Source organism: Monodon monoceros, unplaced genomic scaffold (assembly GCF_005190385.1).
Source record: "Monodon monoceros isolate NGI ecotype Baffin Bay Population unplaced genomic scaffold, NGI_Narwhal_1 Super_Scaffold_1, whole genome shotgun sequence".
In the NCBI taxonomy this organism is placed as follows: domain Eukaryota; kingdom Metazoa; phylum Chordata; class Mammalia; order Artiodactyla; family Monodontidae; genus Monodon; species Monodon monoceros.
In genome coordinates, this window is record NW_021703765.1 from 37,015,797 (window position 1) to 37,036,881 (window position 21,085).

At 44.0% G+C, this 21,085-nt stretch overlaps 1 protein-coding gene across 4 annotated transcripts in view; it reads right to left on the bottom strand.

Annotated features, from left to right (window-relative positions):
• FHOD3 (formin homology 2 domain containing 3) overlaps nt 1–21,085 on the bottom strand; it is a 497,516-nt gene that overhangs the window by 199,985 nt on the left and 276,446 nt on the right. For all 4 annotated transcript variants that reach the window (XM_029219969.1, XM_029219976.1, XM_029219995.1 and 1 more), the window contains one exon: nt 16,413–16,507. In XM_029219969.1, coding sequence (XP_029075802.1) covers nt 16,413–16,507 — 95 coding nt within the window. The remainder of the gene's footprint in view (nt 1–16,412; nt 16,508–21,085) is intronic.

Genomic DNA, 21,085 nt, shown 5'->3' on the forward strand with positions numbered 1-21,085 from the left:
ACCCAGCCCCTCTTCTCGGCAATTACACAGATTCCTTCACTGGACGCCTCAGAAGGCAGGCGTTAGTATAGTCTCCATTGCACAGGTTAGGAAACTTGAGTGCACAGAGTCCCCTGCCCAAGATTGCACAGCTAGAAATAGAATCCGAATTTGAACACAAGGCCTTTGGCCCCAGAGCTCACACCAATGGTCTCTCAACAAACGAGGTAACGGCTGCTGGGTTGGTTACTTCATTTTATCCAGACTAGATCATTCTGAAGTAGAACCATCGATTCTCATTTTTCTGGAGAGGAAGCAGGCACAGCAGGTTAAATGACTTGTCCAGGGTCACAATAGGTCACCTGAACCAAGTCCTGCCCTTAAAGCTGCACAGAGGTCTGCCTGGGGCCTCACCCCACAGTCCTGGGCCCAGAGCACTGCACTCACGAGGAGCCACACGGAGCCCAGGGGCCCTCCCTCACGCGGGCCGAGGGTCACTCACCCAGAGAAATTCCACAACCTCCCAGCTGATGCTACCGCAGATCCCTCACTCAGCTCAGCACCTGGGGGGCTGTGGCAGCCTGGGGGTTCCAGCTCAGCTCCCTGCCCATTCCCGCAGGTGCTGCAGCTGCTACCTCCACCCACAGTCTCCTTTCCTGCACCCCACTTCCTTCCAAGAACCTCCTTTTCAGGGAACTCACACACCAACTTCCTCCTGGAAATGGGTTCAAATCTTGCTTCTGAGAAACAGCAAACCTTCCTCAGGGCTGCTCCTCCCACCTGCAGCAGGTGTCTGGGCAGTGCCCCGCCCCCCACCACCAGAAAGCACTTTCTAGGGGACAGGGGCTGATCTGCATCGTGTCTGAAGGGCCTGGAACTACACCTGGCACAGAATGGGCTCAGCCACGTTTGCTCGCTGAATGAATGGATCAGGTAAGGACCAGCCAATCAGCCCACGTCCCCTCACCCCACCCCCGTGGCTGTGGAGAATCGGCTCCAGGCTCTCCACTCACTCTGCAGCGCAGAAAGGCCCAGTGACCCCGTGGGCATCAGCTCATATCGAATTATTAGGGGCGCGTGTATGCACTAGGGGAGAACTGGAGCCCTGCACACGCCGCGGGAAACAGCGGGAAACCACCACCCACCCACAGTCATTTCTCCAAATACATGCACCTCCCTCTACCCCTTGCCCCTTCTCCTCTGTCCTACTTCCCTAGTAAACCAGCTGGCTTTTCCTTGATTCCACATCTCTCTCCAGCCAGTGCCCTGGTTCCCAGCTCCAAGTTATGGGAAAACATTTCAAAAGAGTTGCCACCCTCCCTGGCGCCCCTTCCTCACTTCCCGTGGACTCCTCAATCCAATCTGACAGGGCTTCTACCTCCACCGTGCAGATTACATTACTCTTGTCAAGGCCGCTGATGACCTCCGTGTTGGTCAGTGCTTACTCTTCTGTGCTCATTTTGGCTCAACCCTCAGCAGCACGTGACACGATCAATGGCTCCCTCCAGAAACAATTTCCTCTCGCCATGGCCGACCACAGTCTCCTACCTGGGTGGCTCCTCCTCCAGGAGAAGCTCAACCTCCAGGTGTGGGAAGGCCTCAGAGCTCACTACTCCCCCTGCTCCCTCGCCGTGCATTCTCTCTAGGTGAGTTGATCCAGGCTCTTGGAGTTTTAAGTCCCATCTATGACTCAGTGCTCTCCAGGCCTGGCCCCTGACATCGCCACTCGAATGCTTACAGGCCCTCAAATTCAATATGGCCCAAAGAGAACTCTTGATTGGCACTCATGCTCATTCCATCCCACAGACCACTGCCAGCATGTTCCTTCCACAGCCCCCACCTCAGGACAAGGCCCCGCCATCCACTGAGTACAAGCGGGAGTCACCCTGCCCTTCCCCCACCCAATCCTACGACGACGTCATCGTCCAGGGCTGTCAGCGGCTGTCCTTGCCCTGACTCCATCCACATCTCCATCTCCCTGTCCACCATGAGAGCCTCCTAAGTACTTCTGGGCTTGTCACCATGAAGTCCATTCTCCACATTGCAGCCAGAGGGACCCGGACACTCTCAACCCTCTATTCGCTCTGCGTCACATTCAGGGTGGAATCCACCCCTGTGGGCTTTGCGTCTCTGCCAAGCTCTCTGACCTCATCTCCTGTCACTCTCCCTCTGCCCATGGAGCTTCCATTAGCCACCTTTCTTTAGTCATGTGACCATGCGCTTTTCACACACTGAAGCTTGTGCATGACTCAGTGTTCTCATTGGCTATTCCCTAACCAGTCACCACAGGACTGGCCTTTCCTTATCCTCCAGGTCTGAGAAATCTCGCCTCATGGGAAGTGGCTTCCTGACTACTTCATCTAAAGGAGCCCCCTGGTCACTCACATCACCCTGTTCTATTTTCTTCACATCCTTTATCATGACCTGAAATCGCTACATACAAGTTTGTTCACCTGATGTTCCTCTGTTGCCCCCGACTAGAGCAGAACCTACCTGGTGGCGGAGATGCTACTTTATTTGACACACAGGAAACAGCATCTGCCCCGAGGAACTACTGGGTCAGTACTGCACACGAAGGGCAGGCCGGCGCGCCCTTTTCACCGAGGTCTGCTCTGCACACCCAACCACTAACGTATGTGGAGCCAGCCTCGTATCCCCCACTCCACGCCCCGACAACTTCACGGAGGACAACCAGCGTATTGGGCTTCTGTCCTCACGGCGACATCCTTATCGCAGTGGCACCTGAATTCTTGTGAGGGCTTTGAGCTCTTTAGAACGTTTTCAACTTCATAACCTGAGTCCCACATTCTCTGCTCTCCCTGACTGAGAACAGACTAAATTCCAGAGTATTTTTCTCAGCAGCTACAAGGTTGGGGGCAGGAGGGGAAGGCATGGCATGATGAACTGTGCTATCTTTGTACGTTGAGAGCTGAAAAAGATTTCTTCAAGTAAATAAAACAACCCAGCAAGCCCAGGCTTGGCGCCCTCCTCAGTGGGTACACTATTATTATGCGGTTTAAGCCTCCTCAGTGCCTCCGTGGGAAAGAACCTGGCTGCTGCCCAGCCCGCTCCCCCAGCAGCTGGCCTCAGCAGGACCCCCTTCTGGGCATCTCTGTGGTCACAGGGCCTTGGCCGGCATGGTCCCAGGGACCCACTCTCCCATATGAGGCTCTCTAAGTAAGAAACCACTGACTGTTTTCTCAGGGAGCCTTCTTTCTCTATTAGTCTCAACATGCCTATTCATGTCATCTTCTCCTTTGCAATAAAGGCTCTGTTTAGAGATCTTTTGGCACTGTTATTTTATTTTTTTTAAATCCCTAAACTCTTCTGATTCATGAGTTTAGGTTTCTACAAATTTGGCTTCTACTGAGTCTAAGTGGACATTTATTTATGTTTGGAAGACTTACTATGTGAAATTAATCACAAACAGATAGTTAAACTACTTTAGAAAAAGAGCATTAGCACGTTAATTTTATGGAAATGAATGGTACTAATTGCAAGCATGTCCCAACTAACCATCAAAATACATCCAGCAGGACTCCTCCTGATAAATACCTCACTAACATTACTGCACAGACTTGAAAGTAATAAAAGTACCTGACTTCAAAAGATTTCTACATCAAACCCTTACTTTTCCAGAAATCACTTAATTTGATGCCCTCCAGAACCTGGAAAGCTATCAAAACCTTGGAATAGCCACAATGGAGGCCACACAGCCATTCCTCCAAATCCAAACATGCTGCTCATCTCAAAGCTCTTAAAAATCCACGCCTGGTGCCACAGCACTTATCCTAAGACACATTCTAACAGGAGTGGCCACTGAGCTTCCCGACCTGCTGAGAAGAGGCAAACCAGAGGCCAGTGATGGGTAAGGAGAGGCAGGCCCACTGTGGCGGCAGGAGCAAGGACCGCAAATGAGGGGGCGGGAACAAGCGGCTCGGATGCCAGCACACACTCCACTGCGTGGCTCAGACACTGAAGACTTCTCAAAGGGCAGTGACACTCCAAGGACATTTCATCTCTGCCTGGTGCTCCTTCATGTTCTAATGAGGGGTTTCATTGCAATGACTCACAGGCTCAAACACCGGCCTATCCATCTGGCACTGAGGGGAAATCAGTAAGAATAGATTCTCATTCCTGTGGAGCATCAATCGCTTGGGAAGACAAAGCAACTGGTCACAAAACAGTTAAACACGGCAACATGGAGTCAGCCTCAGAAGCAGTGGCTCTAAGACCAACCAGATGCTGGGGTAGTAGATTCCCCACATCCAGAGGTTCTGAGTGGCCCTTGCTAAGCCTATTGCAGAAGGAATTCAGAATCCGGATGGGGTGAACTGGCTGAGCCCATTTAAAGTCCCTCTGAATCCCAAGAGGCTCTGCTTCTTCTTTCAATGTCTTGAGTGCCTTCCAGATGCCCAGCACCCAGTGAGGTTCCCTGAGGGAGTCAGGAAGCTGTAGCCCTGCCTTTAAGGAGATGGTCATCCTGCTGTGGAGAGAGGACTCAGAACACCTCCATACCACACAACTGAGAGCATTACCGTGTTAAGGGCCCTCCGAGCAAGGCCGCTGAGAACAGAGAGCGCTTCCCAGAGCAGGGCCCTTGCAGTGGGGAGAAGAGACAGTTGGACAGGCTCAGGGCTGATCCAGCCGCCCTTTGGGGCTTCCATGGTGCAGAAGAGCCGTGTGACAACCTGTGGGTTCCTGCTAACACAAATAAGCCCTCTTTTTTAGGGTTGGAGGAAACACACTGGGGGTCGAGATTCAGCCTTTGGGCTACACATTACCTACTTTTTATATACAGTCGACCCTTGAATAATCCTTTGAATTGCGCAGGTCCACTTATATGCAGATTTTTTCAAAAGTAAGTACTACAGTATTACATGATCCATGGCTGGTTGAATCCACAGGTGCAGAACAATGGATACAGAACCGAGGATACAGAGGAACCACAAATACGGAGCGCTGACTAATTCATACATGGATTTTTGACTCCTAGGAGGGTCTGTGTCCCTAACCTCTGTGTAATTTAAAGGTCAACTATAATTACATTCTAGGAAAAACTAGTACTGTAGTCTATTTTAGCGCTGTCCATTATAATAAATTATGCTTTATATTGCTTTAAAGCATGCAGCTAAATCACAGTATATAACAGGAATCTGAGCCAACCCCTTTGCACAAGGACAGGCACATGCAGCCAGCACTGAACTGTGCTTCTCACAAGTATGAGCCTTACTCTTGGCTGCAGCTGTCATTCTCACTCTGCTCCTACACAGCGTAAAATAGGGGCCATGAGGCTTCAGAGGAACAAGGATGCCTGATGACCCAGGGATGCAGGTCAAGCCTCAGTCAGGGACCGAGCTTCCATGAACAACTACATGAACAACTCGGGACTCCCGCGTCACCTCCGTGTCAGGGAGGCAGGGACTGAGAGTAGGAGGATGGTGTCCACACAGTGCTTGGCTGGATTTTGGTTTTGGTTTTTTTTTTTAATTTTCCGAGTCAACCCACAGGGAGGGCGTGGAGTCAGCCTGTACAGAACCCGGGTGTCTAGGTTTTGGATAAAATGTAACCACCAGATGTATGGAAAAGGAATAAAAGGCAGCTTCTCAATAATTCTGCACTTAAAAGCAAGCCGGAACTCCCTTCATGTTTTATTGTACTTAGAGAAAAGCAACAACTACACTTAGCAGGTCAAATATGCTGTTTATTAGGTAGAAATAAAAGTATTCCCCGAAATCTCCAAATTCCTACTCCTCTTCTAAAATTCAGCAACCATAAAAAGAAAACAATTTCCAAACCTCAGGATTTAAATTACAAAGGGGGTTAGAAAGACATGCTTCATTCTGTTTGTTTCATTTTCCACTAAAAAAGGATAAATATGTTATAGAAGGGGATGCTGGTTATTAAAACTGAATTCGAAATTGTAAGGTTAACTGGACCCACAAAGCTTTGCCACTTTGCTTACAAGCTTACCAGAACTAAGAATATACTAAATATTTTAACAACAACAAAAATTCAAGTGACTTAAGATACTTATCTTTAAGAACTTCTCTTAAACATATACTTAAGCTCAGAACTCCTAAGCGAAAAGCTCAGAATGTGCCCGGAAGCTTTTGTAACTGGTTATCTAACAGATACCTTGGACTGCAAATCTTTCCCCTTTTGTGATGTTGTCTGCCAAATGAGGTGGATCTTATCAGAAATAAAGTATGGGCCCAAATATATTCCCTGAGTCCAGAATTCTGAGCTGTGGCTTTCAGGTTTCTTGAGGGGAGGGGTGAACACACTAAGGCTGGCACATCTGCCAGGACAGGAAGTCACCTGCCTGAAACCCTGATGGCCGACCTGTTTATGACCCAGTGCAATTTGCAGAAAGGGAACCAACTTGGTGATTAACGGAGTAGCCAAGTGTGAGGCTGGTAACCCCTTAAGTTTTTACTAGTCAGTGGTAGGAAATCTTACAGAATGTAAAATACAGAAGGCTATTCAAAAATAATTCAAATAAATGTCAAAACAGTAAATAATGCCACAAATGAACATGTTCTATTGAGATAAAATTCTGGGGTTTAGCTGGAGGTTTCTTAAAGAATAATGATTAAAAGTGGACAAGACCAGAAAACATCCACTGTGCTAACTTTCCCTTAGGAGACTCAGTGTAACTATGAAGAGTTAGTTGGTAACAGGTAACATAAATCCACTGTTGTTAACTAAGCACTACCGAAAACCCTGCACTGAAATACTGCCTGAGGGAACACCTTGACAGTATCTGATGAAGGGGGGAATCAATCAGGGTGGGGACTTTTCCCATGAGTGATATCTCCATCTTCAGATGCAAAATCTCCTGGTCTAGGAGGCTATGTGACTTGTCACGCAGCTAATTTCTGGAGGAAGTCAAAGAAAAACCAGGCCTATCTGATTCTTTCTACTATACTATAGGGAGCCCCATCTTTCCCTCTGGTGCAAAAACATAAGCCTTGGGGAAATGTGACACATATCCTTCTCCAAGGAATAATCAAAGTTAAAGAACTTTCTTATATAAATAGCTAGCTCTGGAAACATGACAGTGGACAACAAGCAAACCTCAGGAATGGTGAATGTGCTACTGGCAAGAATTCGGCAGTCAGCTCACATCTCCTTGGATGGGTGGAGAAGGCGGGCAGGTGAGTGCTGGCAGGTGGAGAGAGGCTGCGGGGATGCGGGTGAGCGGTGCTGGCAAAGGCAGACCTGAGCTTGTAGGGCTATTCCCAGGGCGGCTCCAGGAAGCCTATGTTTCCTGGGTGGACAGTCCTCCTGTCCACCCAACTCTCTAAGAACATCTCTTCCTAAGGAATGGCACATCGGCTACCGTGGGGTTTTTACATCACCCCAGATGTCTTCCATATTAGAACCACCCATTCTTACTCTCTCCAGCAGCTAGAACACAGCTGCTAGTCCTTGGCCGCATTTCCTAAAAGGGCAGAAGGGTCAAAATCCCACCCCTGCTCCTGCTTCTCCCATTTACGTTCACAGGGGAACTTGTCTGTGTAAAACAGTAAGCTGCCGTTCTGGTTTATCGATAAGCCTCTGGAGAGTTGTGGTTCCTTCCACATATCGGCTCTCTGAAGTAGATCATCTCAGAGTGGATTGAAGAAGTTGCTGTTCCAGCTTTGTGGCTGGAGACTCATCCTGGACCACGGGGTCCCCTCAACCTGCTGGCTCGTTTAAGGTCTGGCTTGAACCTCTGGCCTCTCCCTCTTCCCAAACAATGACTAGTAAAACTTCCTTTTTTTCCCCTTCCACTGAGATTATCCACATATGGGGGCATCCAAGAGATCAAATCAGTGAGAATTAGGTTTCTGGGTGTATGGAGCCAAATAACCAGCAAAAGAGCAATAGCTATAAAGGGGAGGCTGGCTCTTTGCACACATAATATCTCTGACACACATATTACTTGAACCTGCCATTACAACCTGTGGAATTTAAAAAATCTTACCTAATGAAATATTGATAAACATGGAAAAAACTGAAATACAACCTCATTCACTAAATGTGTTTTCATGAAGACACAAAGAAGCTCTATAATGCATAATTAGAAACAATTTGATTTTACAATATGAGAAAAATCAAATAAATTATAGTACACTTGTATGATTAAATATTACATAGGCATTAAATGTTATGTTTTGAAATGCCATAATAATACAGGAAAATGCTTATAATATATTTAGAGTTAACTACGTAAGAACATTTCAAAGAAAAAGAGTAGAAAGAAACGTACAAAGTTAACAATCTTTATATCTATATAGTAGCATTTCAGGTGATTTTTACTTTTTTTTTTGTATTTCTAAAGTCTTATACAAAGAGAATATATTACTCTTATAATCATAAAAAAAATCAGTAAAAGTTTTTAAAGGTTATTTTTTAATATCAAGATTCCATATTACACCAATAAACTTTAGCTATTTTTTCTTCAATCTGTTATCATTAACTGCATCATGAAATTAGTTTTAATCCAAATTTCTATTAATAAAATACATATTAATTCAAGTAATTTGGAAAGATTAAACATAAAAATCTGATAGAATTCATTGCCTGAGTAGATCTCATGGTATTTTATTTATCGTGTTTTTAAATATACAAAATTGAACCTCTGGCTCCTACTCAGAAAGCTACAAAGAGTGTTGCTCCAAACCTAACAAGATAAAAGGCCAAATAATCATTAAAATCAACGTTTCTTGAATCCACTAGAGAGATGGGATTTCAGGGCGACCAAATAGCATGAAAGCTAAAAAGGAACAGTTTTCCTTCCACCAAGAAAAGGTGGGACACAGCAATGGCCCATATAAGTAGAGCAGAGTAGGAAGGTGGAGCCACCATACCGAGCAGCAAGTCAAACTCAGATCATAGTTGCAGCAAATGGCCAAGGATAGACTATCATGAGAGTATGGTACCCCTGGGAGCTACAGACACAGAGGGATCCAGCATCCACTCACAGCCGCTGTCCAGTGACCTCCACGGCACCACGAGGAAGATCGGGGCAGGGATGGAGACCTAAGAAAGTCTCCCCGTGGTGCAGGCTGGGGGATGCACAAGCAGATAACGAGAACGACAGCAACCACCCCATAGGAGGAGAGGAGCAGCTACCACACCACCTGGACAGGCAGGAAACTACACCCTGAGCCTTCTCCTTTATGAGACAAAAGCCGTAAGCCGCAGGAAAGGACAGCAAATCTTGTTGCCCCTGACGCACAGGTGGCATAGGAGAAGGGAGAAGAATAAGACTCTGTGCTGCTGCGGCAGGAGCAGGAAACCATCCTCAGCACAGGACTTTAGAGGTCCCCTACTACCGAGGGAGGTACAGGATCACTGAGGTAGTCCCTCCCTGCACCCCGCCACCAAGACCCAGGCACACTGACCCTTCTGAAGACCAACGTCAAAAACAAAGATGATGGAGAAAGCCCGGTCCAGGAAGTGTCACTGGTGCTTATCGCTAGCAGAGGGACAAGAGCATGGAGAGAGACCCCCTCTGAGGCTCAGACGCATAAAAAAGGTCTAAAGCTGACAGTGAAAAAGGAACTTTGAGAAAAACCCTTTGGCAAACCAGTCCTCACCTCAAGCACAAGATAATACCTTAAGGAACTTGAAAACTGGTGGTACAGGAACATACCAGAGCAACAGCAAAACCCAAACCCTGCTCCCCTCGAGAGCAGACTGACAACCTCTCAAATAGCCTAGCGTTAGAGACTTGTCCATTTATAGGCATAAACACTACCTACCGCAGTCTATACTGTCCTATACATGATACCAAGCTTTCAACCAAAAATTACAAGATGTACAAAAAAGCAGGAAAGCCCCAACTCCCCACCCCTGCTATCAAGAAATGAAGCCATCAACCGAACCAGACTTAGACTTGACTCAATACTGGAACTACAAAATTCACAATGATTAATACGTTAAAAACTAGTGGAGGGCTTCCCTGGTGGCGCAGTGGTTGAGAGTCCGCCTGCCGATGCGGGGGACATGGGTTCGTGCCCCGGTCCGGGAAGATCCCACATGCCGCGGAGTGGCTGGGCCCGTGAGCCATGGCCGCTGAGCCTGCGCGTCCGGAGCCTGTGCTCGGCAACGGGAGAGGCCACAGCAGTGAGAGGCCCGCGTACCGCAAAAAAAAAAAAAAAAAAAAAAAAAAAAACTAGTGGAAAAGGTACACAATTTGCATGAGCAGATGATATATTTCAGCAGAGAGAAACCAGAAGGAAGACTCAAATGGAAATGCTGGAAATAAGCATTAAAGGAGATGAAGAATGTGTTCAGAAGTTCATCAGGAAGACTCAACACAGAGGAGCACAGAATCAGTTTACTTGACGATAAGTCAGTAGAAATTGCCCAAATGAAACACAGAAGACAAAAGAGTGTATAGAGGTTTTACCCATGCAAGATATATTTTGGACGAATGTGTCATGAGCACTTAGAAAAGAGAGGGAAACCGCCGGGACCAGCAGTTTCCAGGTGAACAGGTTCTGGCAAGCTGAGTGCATCTCTTTTTTTTTTTAAACAGGAGGTGGTAGACAAGTGAAAAAAGAGTCTTTAGCTCACAACACTGAGCACTTAGATGCAGGTACAATGCTCAGTGTTTTACATATTCTTCATTATTATTATCCTCATTTTATAGATTATTATCTCCATTTTATAGAAAAAAATAATAATCTACCCAAAGGATCACACAGGTTGTCTGACCCTAAAGCTCCACCCTTACCACCAGATGCAGCCTACCTTGTGAACTCAATGAAGAAACGAGGCTGGATGATCATAGAGTTAGATGCCTTCCCACTAATTGCACTAAAATGGCCCCAATGCCCTAACTGATCAGTGCTGACCTGCAGGCTGCACTGGCTTACACATTGCTTGCCTCTGTCGACATTTTGGTCAATGACACAGAAACTCTGCTTATTCAATTTACGTTAAATAAAAATAAGACTAAGAGTTAATGTGATGAATGGGCAAAGTTCAAAAGTATATTGAGGCTGGAACTCTGGCCTGAAATCAATGGGAAAAAATGCAAAGTTCCGCACTCAGGTGTAAAACAATCACAGAGATGCAGAATGGAAGAAACTGGCAAACGTGGATGAGTGGGGAAAAAAAAAAAAAAAACCTGGGAGGTATAGGGAATTACCAGTTTGATTTGGGCCAGCACCCAGGGCTGCTGCTGAAATCAGAGGTAAGATTTGTGGAAGGGTGACACTGTATCCCAGGAGCCTACCATATTACTATTCTTCGGAAAAATTAGTAACCCATATGATGAGGTTTTGCAAACTACATCCCCAAGGACCATCTGTGGAAACCATCGAGTTTAGTTTGGACAGGGTGGCATGATAACTGCCTTTAAATACTCAAAGAGCATCCATGGGGAAGTGAGTGTGTGTTGTTCAAGAAAGCAGTGCACAGCGTTTGGTTAATTACAGAGAGGCTGAGGTGGGTCCCAATAAGGAAGGCTTTCCCTCAATTCCAGTGTCTATTAATGGCTGTTGGGGGGAAATGGCACTCTCTCTGCCAGAGTATCAGGAATGTGGCTGGTGAATGTCAGGAACACCTTGAACAAGACTTTGCCATCTCTTCAAGGCTAGGATCCTATTTTATATTATGTAACTCAAAAAGCACTTCAGTGACTCTTCAGATAATTCTGCTGAGGAAAAAACGCCAGCTCCAAAAGGTTACATGCTGTGTATACTACCATTTATATAACACTCTTGAAATCACAAAAGTGTAGAAATGAAGAACAGATTAATGGTTGCCAGGGATGTAGGTGGGCGTGGGAATAGGAGGGAAGTGATATTAGGGCTCCTGCTGGTAATGGATATACTCTGTCTTTTGACTGTACCAAAATCTCAATCTCCTGATTTGAGATATTGTAGTACAGTATTACACGATGTTACCTTTGGAGAAAACTGGGTGAAGATTACACAGGATCTCTATGTATTATTTCTAACAATTGTATGTGAATCTACAATTATCAATTACCTCAAAATAAAAAGTTTAACCAAAAAAAAAAATTAAAAAGCGCTTCAGATCTCACCCACATGTAGGTCATCTCAGTGGATCACACTGGCAGTGACATGCCAATGACCATGACCAAAGGGCTCACGGAAGGTCCTCTCCTCCACAACGAGGCAGCACTTCCCGGAGCACCTGGCACCCTGGACACACCTGCTTAGCTCTCCTGGGAGACACTGCCTTCATCTCACAACCAGTATGCCAAAGCTTTCCCGCTAATGAACCCCAATATCCAACTTTTCTACTCCTGCCAGAGGCAATGATGTATTTCTAGCTGCCCAGATTCAAAACTATGACCCTAGCTTTGATTCTTGATTTTGTTTTTCTACATGCAGGAACCCAATCCTAGGAAGCTATTCCTCAAAGTGTCTCCAAATTTTCATCGTTACGTTTCTGCTGTAATTCTTAGCCAGGCCTCACCACCTCAGAGATTTGATACTGTGCTAGCCCCCCAGCTTCCCATCCCTGTCAATTTCTCCCCAACCCACCCATCTCCATCCTACGCACTGCACGTTGCTTCTCATCATTCTACCATCCTAACGAAACCCTGAGCAGTGTTCCCAGTGTGTGGGGGGCGGGGAGGGAGAAGAGGGAGCATGGCTCTCTAAGGTGTGTAAGAGAGAGACAGAGAGAGACAGAGAGAGACAGAGAGAGAGAGTGTGTGTGTGTGTGTGTGTGTGTGTGTGTGTGTGAGAGAGAGAGAGAGAGAGAGAGAGAGAGAGGGGGCTGTGGCCAGAGTTCCCTAGACTCAGGTTTAGCAACTAGGCTACATGGGAGTCGGGACACAGGGTCATCCCCACACAGTACAAAGAAAGTCTGGAGATCTGTGACCAGCAACCTCGGGCACAGCTGGAAGAATGAGCTTCAGCGGGGCAGACAGAAAAATGCAGAAATAGCAACACAGAATGGGCGGATTTCATGATGACATCAGGAGGTCATGAAACCCACAAGGAGGTGGACAACCCCTGCGGCCTCCCGCATGGCCAGAAGGGGATCCATACGGACACAGAGAGGCAGACTCTGTGTGAGGATGACGAAAGGCTATGCTGTACAAGCTGAATCACCTTACCTCAATTAATGAGACTTCCAGATACACTAAAAGAAAAAACATCCATACTGTGTGGAAAGCCATGGGGTGAGCATCTGATTCTCACCTCTGACTGGGAAGTTTAAAGATGGATTTTTGTAAATAGAATGAAACATGTTATTGAAAACACTTTTTCTTTCTTTTAAAAAGTAATTATTTAGCTGCAAATGTAACATTTTCTCCTCTGTCTGTAAGACTCAAATATTTGCAAATATTGCATAATGGCCCTCTGGCAGACTCACATCTTGTTGCCTTTCATGGAAGGAAAATGAAGAATTATGAAAATAGAATGACAAGGTTTCTCTAACCCAGGATTCCATTATCAACTCTGTGCCTGTTTAAGGTGAAAACAACAGGACCTCATGGTTCCTGTTCTTTAGGTTCCGAGAAATCTTCATCAAAAGAAAACCCTAGGACCCCTGGCTTTCCTGATTTCTTAATTTAATTTGAACCAGGAAAACCACTGTGGCTGTACTGACCAATCTGAATGTTGAAGGAGGGGCCCGAGGCTTCCTTCTCAAAACCTAAGGGTTTCATGCTGGTGCATCCATTCGTCTTTGCAGATTCCTCACTGTCCAGTCATGGGGGCGAGGGGGAGTGTTGAGACCACCATACTGGTTTTGTAAAGACAAGTGATCTCATTAGAACTGCACTGAAGATAAACTCGGTGGCTGCTACCACTGCTGACTTTCAGCCACTAGCCTGGAACCGAGCACCCCATGCGGGGTCAGGCAAGACCTTCCTCTGACATCACAGAGTGGACATGGGCTGCGAGCATCACCCACGGTCCCCTTTCTAACAATGCCATAAGCTCCAAGGCTTAGGCTGACCCTTGACTCTATTTTCTTTTCCTCAGGGTGACTGGCCTGGTATTGAACACAAGAGCTGGAGACTATTGTGGACCTTCCTTCTGGAAAATGAACGATGGAGAAAGAAACCAGCACTGATCTGATGCTGATGCCCCAAGTGGCTGGGGAAGAGGCTGGTGCCCCAGGTGGCTGGGGAGGAGGCTGGGGAGACAGAGGCCCCGAGGAGAGATGCCCAAGGTCCCAAACGCTGTGTGTGCTACACAGGGAAAGAAGTGGGGGAAGCATAATTCCCACAGACTCATTCTTAAGGACTTTTAATTTTGTGATTTCTCCATGGTATTTAGAAGTCAGTAAGGATGTCCCTGTGCATTCCTTTTCCTTGCAGAATGATTCCAAAGAAAAACTGACAGGGTGCTGTTGCAACACTGAAGGCTCTGAGCCTTCCTCCCATCTACTGAGCGGACAGAGGCACTTCTGTTAGGCCCACTTCCTTTTTCTCATCTCTTTTTCTTCCTAGCCCATGGTCTCTCCTCTCACCCTTTCCCCTCTCTCTCTTCTCTTCTTCCTGCCTTTGCCATCCTCTCTCCCCTCCCACTCCCACCACCGGGACCTTGCCCTCCCTCTATTCCCTTCCTGGTGATGAGCTAAAAGGTTGTCACTTTTCCTATCACAAGCATAGCTGCTAGGTTTTATTCCCTTTTGGAAACAGGGCTGCTTGTTGGCGTTTTACGATGACCATAATAAAGTCAGTTTTTATTGCAAACTCTCCCATCTCCCTAGCTTTTGGGGTCCTCGAGACCATGCAGAGAGCACAGGGGAGGGAGCAGCTTCCAAATGAACATGAAGGTTAGGGAAGGCTCCCAGCAGAAGGACAGAAAAATCAGAAAACGCTGAAACAGGATATGAGATACACATCATCCCTCAGCCTGGCTAAATCAGCCTATTAGGCCCAGAATTCCACTCAGCTTGTAAGGTCACCTACAGCAGTTTGTAAATAGAGCCATATCCATTTTCCATAGAAAACAGAGCCAAATTTTTAAAAAGAAGAACAGATTTTCAGTCTCCTAAGAGAAACCATGGCTGTTTCTATTATAAAACAGGACTGGGGGGATTCTATCATCAATAATATTGGGAAAAGGAAAATTGAGAGGAAGATGTAAGGGCAACCAAGGACCTCGGACCCAGTGGGTATTGCACACCGAAGCCATCCAGAGGGGAAAGGCCCTCCCACCCACACAAGGGCACCATCACCAAGTCTGGAAGGAAGATACAGCCTCAACTAGATCTATTCTTGTCATAAAGTCAAATCAAGGCTGAGTGCTCCTGAAATACAGCAGGGTCCTCAGGAAGCAGGTACTTTGAGAAGCGAGGCCAAGGGATGTGACTCATTGCTTAAGAGCATGGCACTGGTGCCTGCCAGCCTTAGCAGGCTCGCCTAACTGGGGGTGGCAGTGAACATAGGGATGGGAAGCCTGGGATGACCACAGGCTCTGCAGGGACCCCTGGTAAGCGATGTTGATTCTGTGACCGAAGTCAGGCTGAAATTCCCCACCGAGGCCCTCGATGCCCTCCCTGCCTGACCCCGTTGCCTTCTCTAGTCACCGTGGTCTCTGCTATGGTGCCTCACCCCACAAGCTGACCATACTTCAGCCTGGGTTCAGTAGCATCTGCTCAGGACAGGATCCCTTCTTACTTCCTCCAAATCCACGCCGCCCCGCCCCCCGCCAGGTACCTCCCGGTCCCACCTGAATCCAGAGGAGACCACACCAGAGCCTCACTCAGCTTCCAGCACCCCTTGGGTACCAGGGTGGATCTTCCTCCTTAAGGCAGCACCCCCAGAGTGTGGGCACTCACAGCCGAGGCACGGCCAGCCAGACGTAGGCCAAGATCCGTGGAGGAAATTAGATAGATTCTCATAACCAAGCACTATTTCCTCAACTACAAAATGGGGATAGCATTATTTACCTTAGAGTGGTCTTATGTGGATTAAAGGTGATAATGCTTGAAAAGCACCTACTATGGTGCCTGGTGCCTAGGTAAATTGTTAATAAATGTTGGTCACTTTTATAACTGATGGCAGAGTTGAAAGGCAATCTCAAATTCATTCATCTCTACATAGGAATATGCATATACATATGTATAACATATAAGTATGTACCTAAGTAACTGAAAGTATTAAACATGAAATACAGCGGGTAATATTAATACTCTATCCATGGCATAATGTTTTAATTAAACATTAAAAACCAGAGGTGCCAAAAGCATTTGATTAATGCTTAAAAGGAAAAAATAAAAATACATTAAAAATTCGTAAGTTCTTTGCAATTTGAGTTTTTTGTTTTTTTTTTTTAATCTATAAAACAGTAGTCCTTATTTGTACTGTGACAGGGCAGGAACAAAGCTGAATAGGACTTCTTTCTGCAAAACCATCTCAGAGAGGGTAACAGGGTAAAAAGGCAGGTGTATAATATGCAAACTGAATAAAATGTTCAATCATAACCTCCTCTTACCTTTGACCCAATGAGCGTGTACAGCCACTGAATGGTTTCATTGTGGTTTATTACTCCATTCATCCCATCCACATACAACATAATCTGGCCCAAAGCTACAGAAGAGAAGAGAAAAAGAAGCAAGGAGACGTTATGGTTTATATGTAAATATAACCTCCAATGATCATAATGTCAAGTGAGATTTTCACACTTTAAGTACACTGTATGTTAAGAACCAAATCTGCAGAGAATCCCTGAGCTCTGAAATTAGCGCAATCTCATTGCAGAAAGTGTTGATCACTCCAGAAGAAATAAGGGTTATCCTGGTGTCTGGAAGATGCAATTAAGGCACCAAATCCAGTGATTGCTGTTTCTCTGTGCCTTGATGTATAAATGCATGTTTTTATGTTTCTATATCTGTATGTAGTCTCAGACGAGGCAGAGATATCCATGAGACGGTGTCTGGGTCGTGGCCTCCCGCTGGGGCCAAGAGGGTGCATGAAGTTTCTAAAAACAACTTGTCTGGTGCCCCAGCCTATGGTCAGGCAGGTCCCTGACACTATGGAACCATTTTGAGCCAATACAATTTGAACCCTTAAGATAAGGAATAAATATGTATTTAAATATTATTTGTAATCCTTTTAAAGACTTTCAGGTTTTAAAATGTCAGAAATCATGAAAACAGAGGGTGGGGGTGGGAAGGGGGAATGGGGAGGTTAGTGTTTAATGGGGACAGAGTTTCAGCTTAGGAAGGTGAAAAATTCTAGAGATGGATGATGGTGAGGGTTGAAAAACAATGTGAATGTACTTAGTGCCACTGAGTACATTTAAATATGGTTAAAATAGTATGTTTTATATTATGTGACTTTTACTGCAATAAAAAAATTTTAAAAAAGAAATCATAAAAAATTGTTGATACCAAGTCCTAAATTCTTAGTTAAGAAAAATATAGTCACCACAGATTATTATTATTCAACAAAAAAACCAAAAACAAAACAAAACCAAAAAAAAGCCACATTATTACTTTTAAAAATATATATATTAACTCTATTTTTTCAGTTCCCTTGGTATCAAGATAATTTGGATTCTAGAATACGAATAAACAGAAGTTACATACTCTTAAGTAAATAGGCTTCCTTGAATCAGGTCTGACCTCCTATCTTACTGCAGCCATAATTAATTGGCATGGCATTGGCATTTTTAGGTAACACTTTTTTTTCTGGTAATATTAGGATATCTTATTTTAGAAAACTGACAACAAGAGGTGTAAAATGAAAATAATTCATAATCTCATAGTTTAAAGAATTATTCTTAACATGTTGATATGTTTTCTTACATTCTTTCCTTTATGCTTTACACACACACATACACACAACTTTATACGTAGGTCGTGGGAACAGTCCAGATAAAATGGTGATGACTGAAAAGAGCAAAGCACAAAATAGTGAGTGTACACTAATTCCAAGCATACCACTATATGTGTTATGTTAGAAAACTCACTATTATACTATCCAACAAAAGATCAAATGACAAAACCACATCACCATTCTGAGAAAAAGTATGCTCCTAAATATGTAAAAACTCAAAATTCTTTTTTGGATTTATTTATTTTTTTTTTAACATCTTTATTGGAGTATAACTGCTTTACAATGGTGTGTTAGTTTCTGCTGCATAACAAAGTGAATCAGATATACGTAAACATATATCTCTGTATCTCCTCTCTCTTGCGTCTCCCTCCCACCCTCCCTATCCCACCCCTCTAGGTGGACACAAAGCACCGAGCTGATCTCCCTGTGCTACGTGGCTGCTTCCCACTAGCTACCCATTTTACATTTGGTAGTGTATATATGTCCATGCCACTCTCTCACTTTGTCCCAGCTTACCCTTTCCCCTCCCCATTACCTCAAGTCCATTCTCTATGTCTGCATCTTTATTCCTGTCCTGCCCTTAGGTTCTTCAGAACCATTTTTTTTTTTAGATTCCATATATTTGTGTTAGCATACGGTACTTGTTTTTCTCCTTCTGACTAACTTCACCCTGTATGACAGTCTCTAGGTCCATCCACGTCACTACAAATAGCTCAATTTCGTTTCTTTTTATGGCTGAGTAATATTCCATTGTATATATGTGCCACATCTTTATCCATTCATCTGTCGATGGATATTTAGGTTGGTTCCATGTCCTGGCTATTGTAAATAGTGCTGCAATGAACATTGTGGTACATGTATCTTTTTGAATTATGGTTTTCTCAGGGTACCTGCCCGGTAGTAGGATTGGTGGGTCATATGGTAGTTCTATTTTTAGTTTTTAAGGAACCTCCATACTGTTCTCCATAGTGGCTGTATCAATTTACATTCCCACCAACAGTGGAAGACGGTTCCCTTTTCTCCACACCCTCTCTAGCATTTATTGTTTGTAGATTTTTTGATGATGGCCATTCTGACTGGTGTGAGGTGATACCTCATCATAGATTTGATTTGCATTTCTCTAATGATTAGTGATGTTGAGCATCCTTTCATGTGTTTGTTGGCCATCTGCATTATCTTCTTTGGAGAATTCTCTGTTTAGATCTTCTTCCCATTTTTGGATTTGGTTGCTTTTTTGATATTGAGCTATATGAGCTGACTGTATATTTTGGAGATTAATCCTTTGTCCGTTGATTCATTTGCAAATATTTTCTCCCAATCAGAGGGTTGTCTTTTTGTCTTGTTTATGGTTTCCTTTGAGGTGCAAAGCTTTTAAGTGTCATTAGGTCCCATTTGTTTATTTTTGTTTTCATTTCCATTTCTCTAGGAGGTGGGTCAAAAAGGATCTTGCTGTGATTTATGTCATAGAGTGTTCTGCCTATGTTTTCCTCTAAGAGTTTTATAGTGTCTGGCCTTACATTTAGGTCTTTAATCCATTCTGAATTTATTTTTGTGTATGGTGTTAGGGAGTGTTCTCATTTCATTCTTTTACATGTAGCTGTCCAGTTTTCCCAGCACCACTTATTGAAGAGGATGTCTTTTCTCCACTGTATATTCTTGCCTCCTTTATCAAAGATAAGGTGACCATGTGTGCGTGGGTTTATCTCTGGGCTTTCTATCCTGTTCCACTGATCTATATTTCTGTTTTTGTGCCAGTACCATACTGTCTTGATTACTGTAGCTCTGTAGTATAGTCTGAAGTCAGGGAGCCTGATACCTCCAGCTCTGTTTTTCTTTCTTAAGATTGCTTTCGCTATTCGGGGTCTTTTGTGTTTCCTGAAATATTTTGCTCTAGTTCTGTGAAAAATGCCATTGGTAGTTTGATAGGGATTGCACTGAATCTGTAGATTGCTTTGGGTAGTATAGTCATTTTCACAACGTTGATTCTTCCAATCCAAGAACATGGTATATCTCTCCATCTGCTGGTATCATCTTTAATTTCTTTCATCAGTGTCTTATAGTTTTCTGCATACAGGTCTTTTGTCTCCTTAGGTAGGTTTATTCCTAGGTATTTTATTCTTTTTGTTGCAATGGTAAATGGGAGTGTTTCCTTAATTTCTCTTTCAGATTTTTCATCATTAGTGTATAGGAATGCAAGAGATTTCTGTGCATTAATTTTATTTCCTGCCACTTTAGCAGATTATTTGATTAGCTCTAGTAGTTTTTTGGTAGCATCTTTGAGATTCTCTATGTATAATATCAAGTCATCTGCAAACAGTGACAGTTTTACTTCCTCTTTTCTGATTTGGATTCCTTTTATTTCTTTTTCTTCTCTGATTACTGTGGCTACAACTTCCAAAACTATGTTGAATAATAGTGGTGAGAGTGGGCAACCTTGTCTTGTTCCTGACCTTAGTGGAAATGGTTTCAGTTTTTCACCACTGAGAACAATGTTGGCTGTGGGTTTATCATATATTTTATTATGTTGGGGTAAGTTCCCTCTATGCCTACTTTCTGGAGAGTTTTTATCATAAATGGGTGTTGAATTTTGTCGAAAGTTTTTTCTGCATCTATTGAGATGATCATATGGTTTTTCTCCTTCAATTTGTTAATATGGTTTATCACATTGATTGATTTGCGTATATTGAAGAATCCTTGCATTCCTGGAATAAACCCCACTTGATCATGGTGTATGATCCTTTTAATGTGCTGTTCGATTCTATTTGCTAGTATTTTGTTGAGGATTTTTGCTTCTATGTTCATCAGTGATATTGGTCTACAGTTTTCTTTTTTTTGTGACATCTTTGTCTGGTTTTGGTATCAGGGTGATGGTGGCCTCGTAGAATGAGTTTGGGAGTGTTCCTCCCTCTGCTATAATTTAGAAATAAAAACTCAAAATTTTAAACACTTAATTGAACATATCCTTGACACAATAAACTGTACATTTTTGAAAATAACAGTTTCATATTCCATTTAATGGTGAAACACTGGAGATACTCCTATTAAAATCAGAAAAAATTTTAAAATGATGCCCATTAATCTCATGATTATTTAGTACCATGCTACAGACTTTCAAGCAAATTTAACAAGACGTGAAAAATAATTAAAGGTAGGATGTTTAGAAATGAATACATAATACTGTCATTATTGCAAGAAATATTATAGACCCAATAAAAAACTCATCTACAGAATTTATAATGAAGAGATCACAATTATAACCACTTTCTCATCTTAATGAGAAATAAGTATGTAACATACAAAGAAAATTAAAGTTTGATATAAAAATAT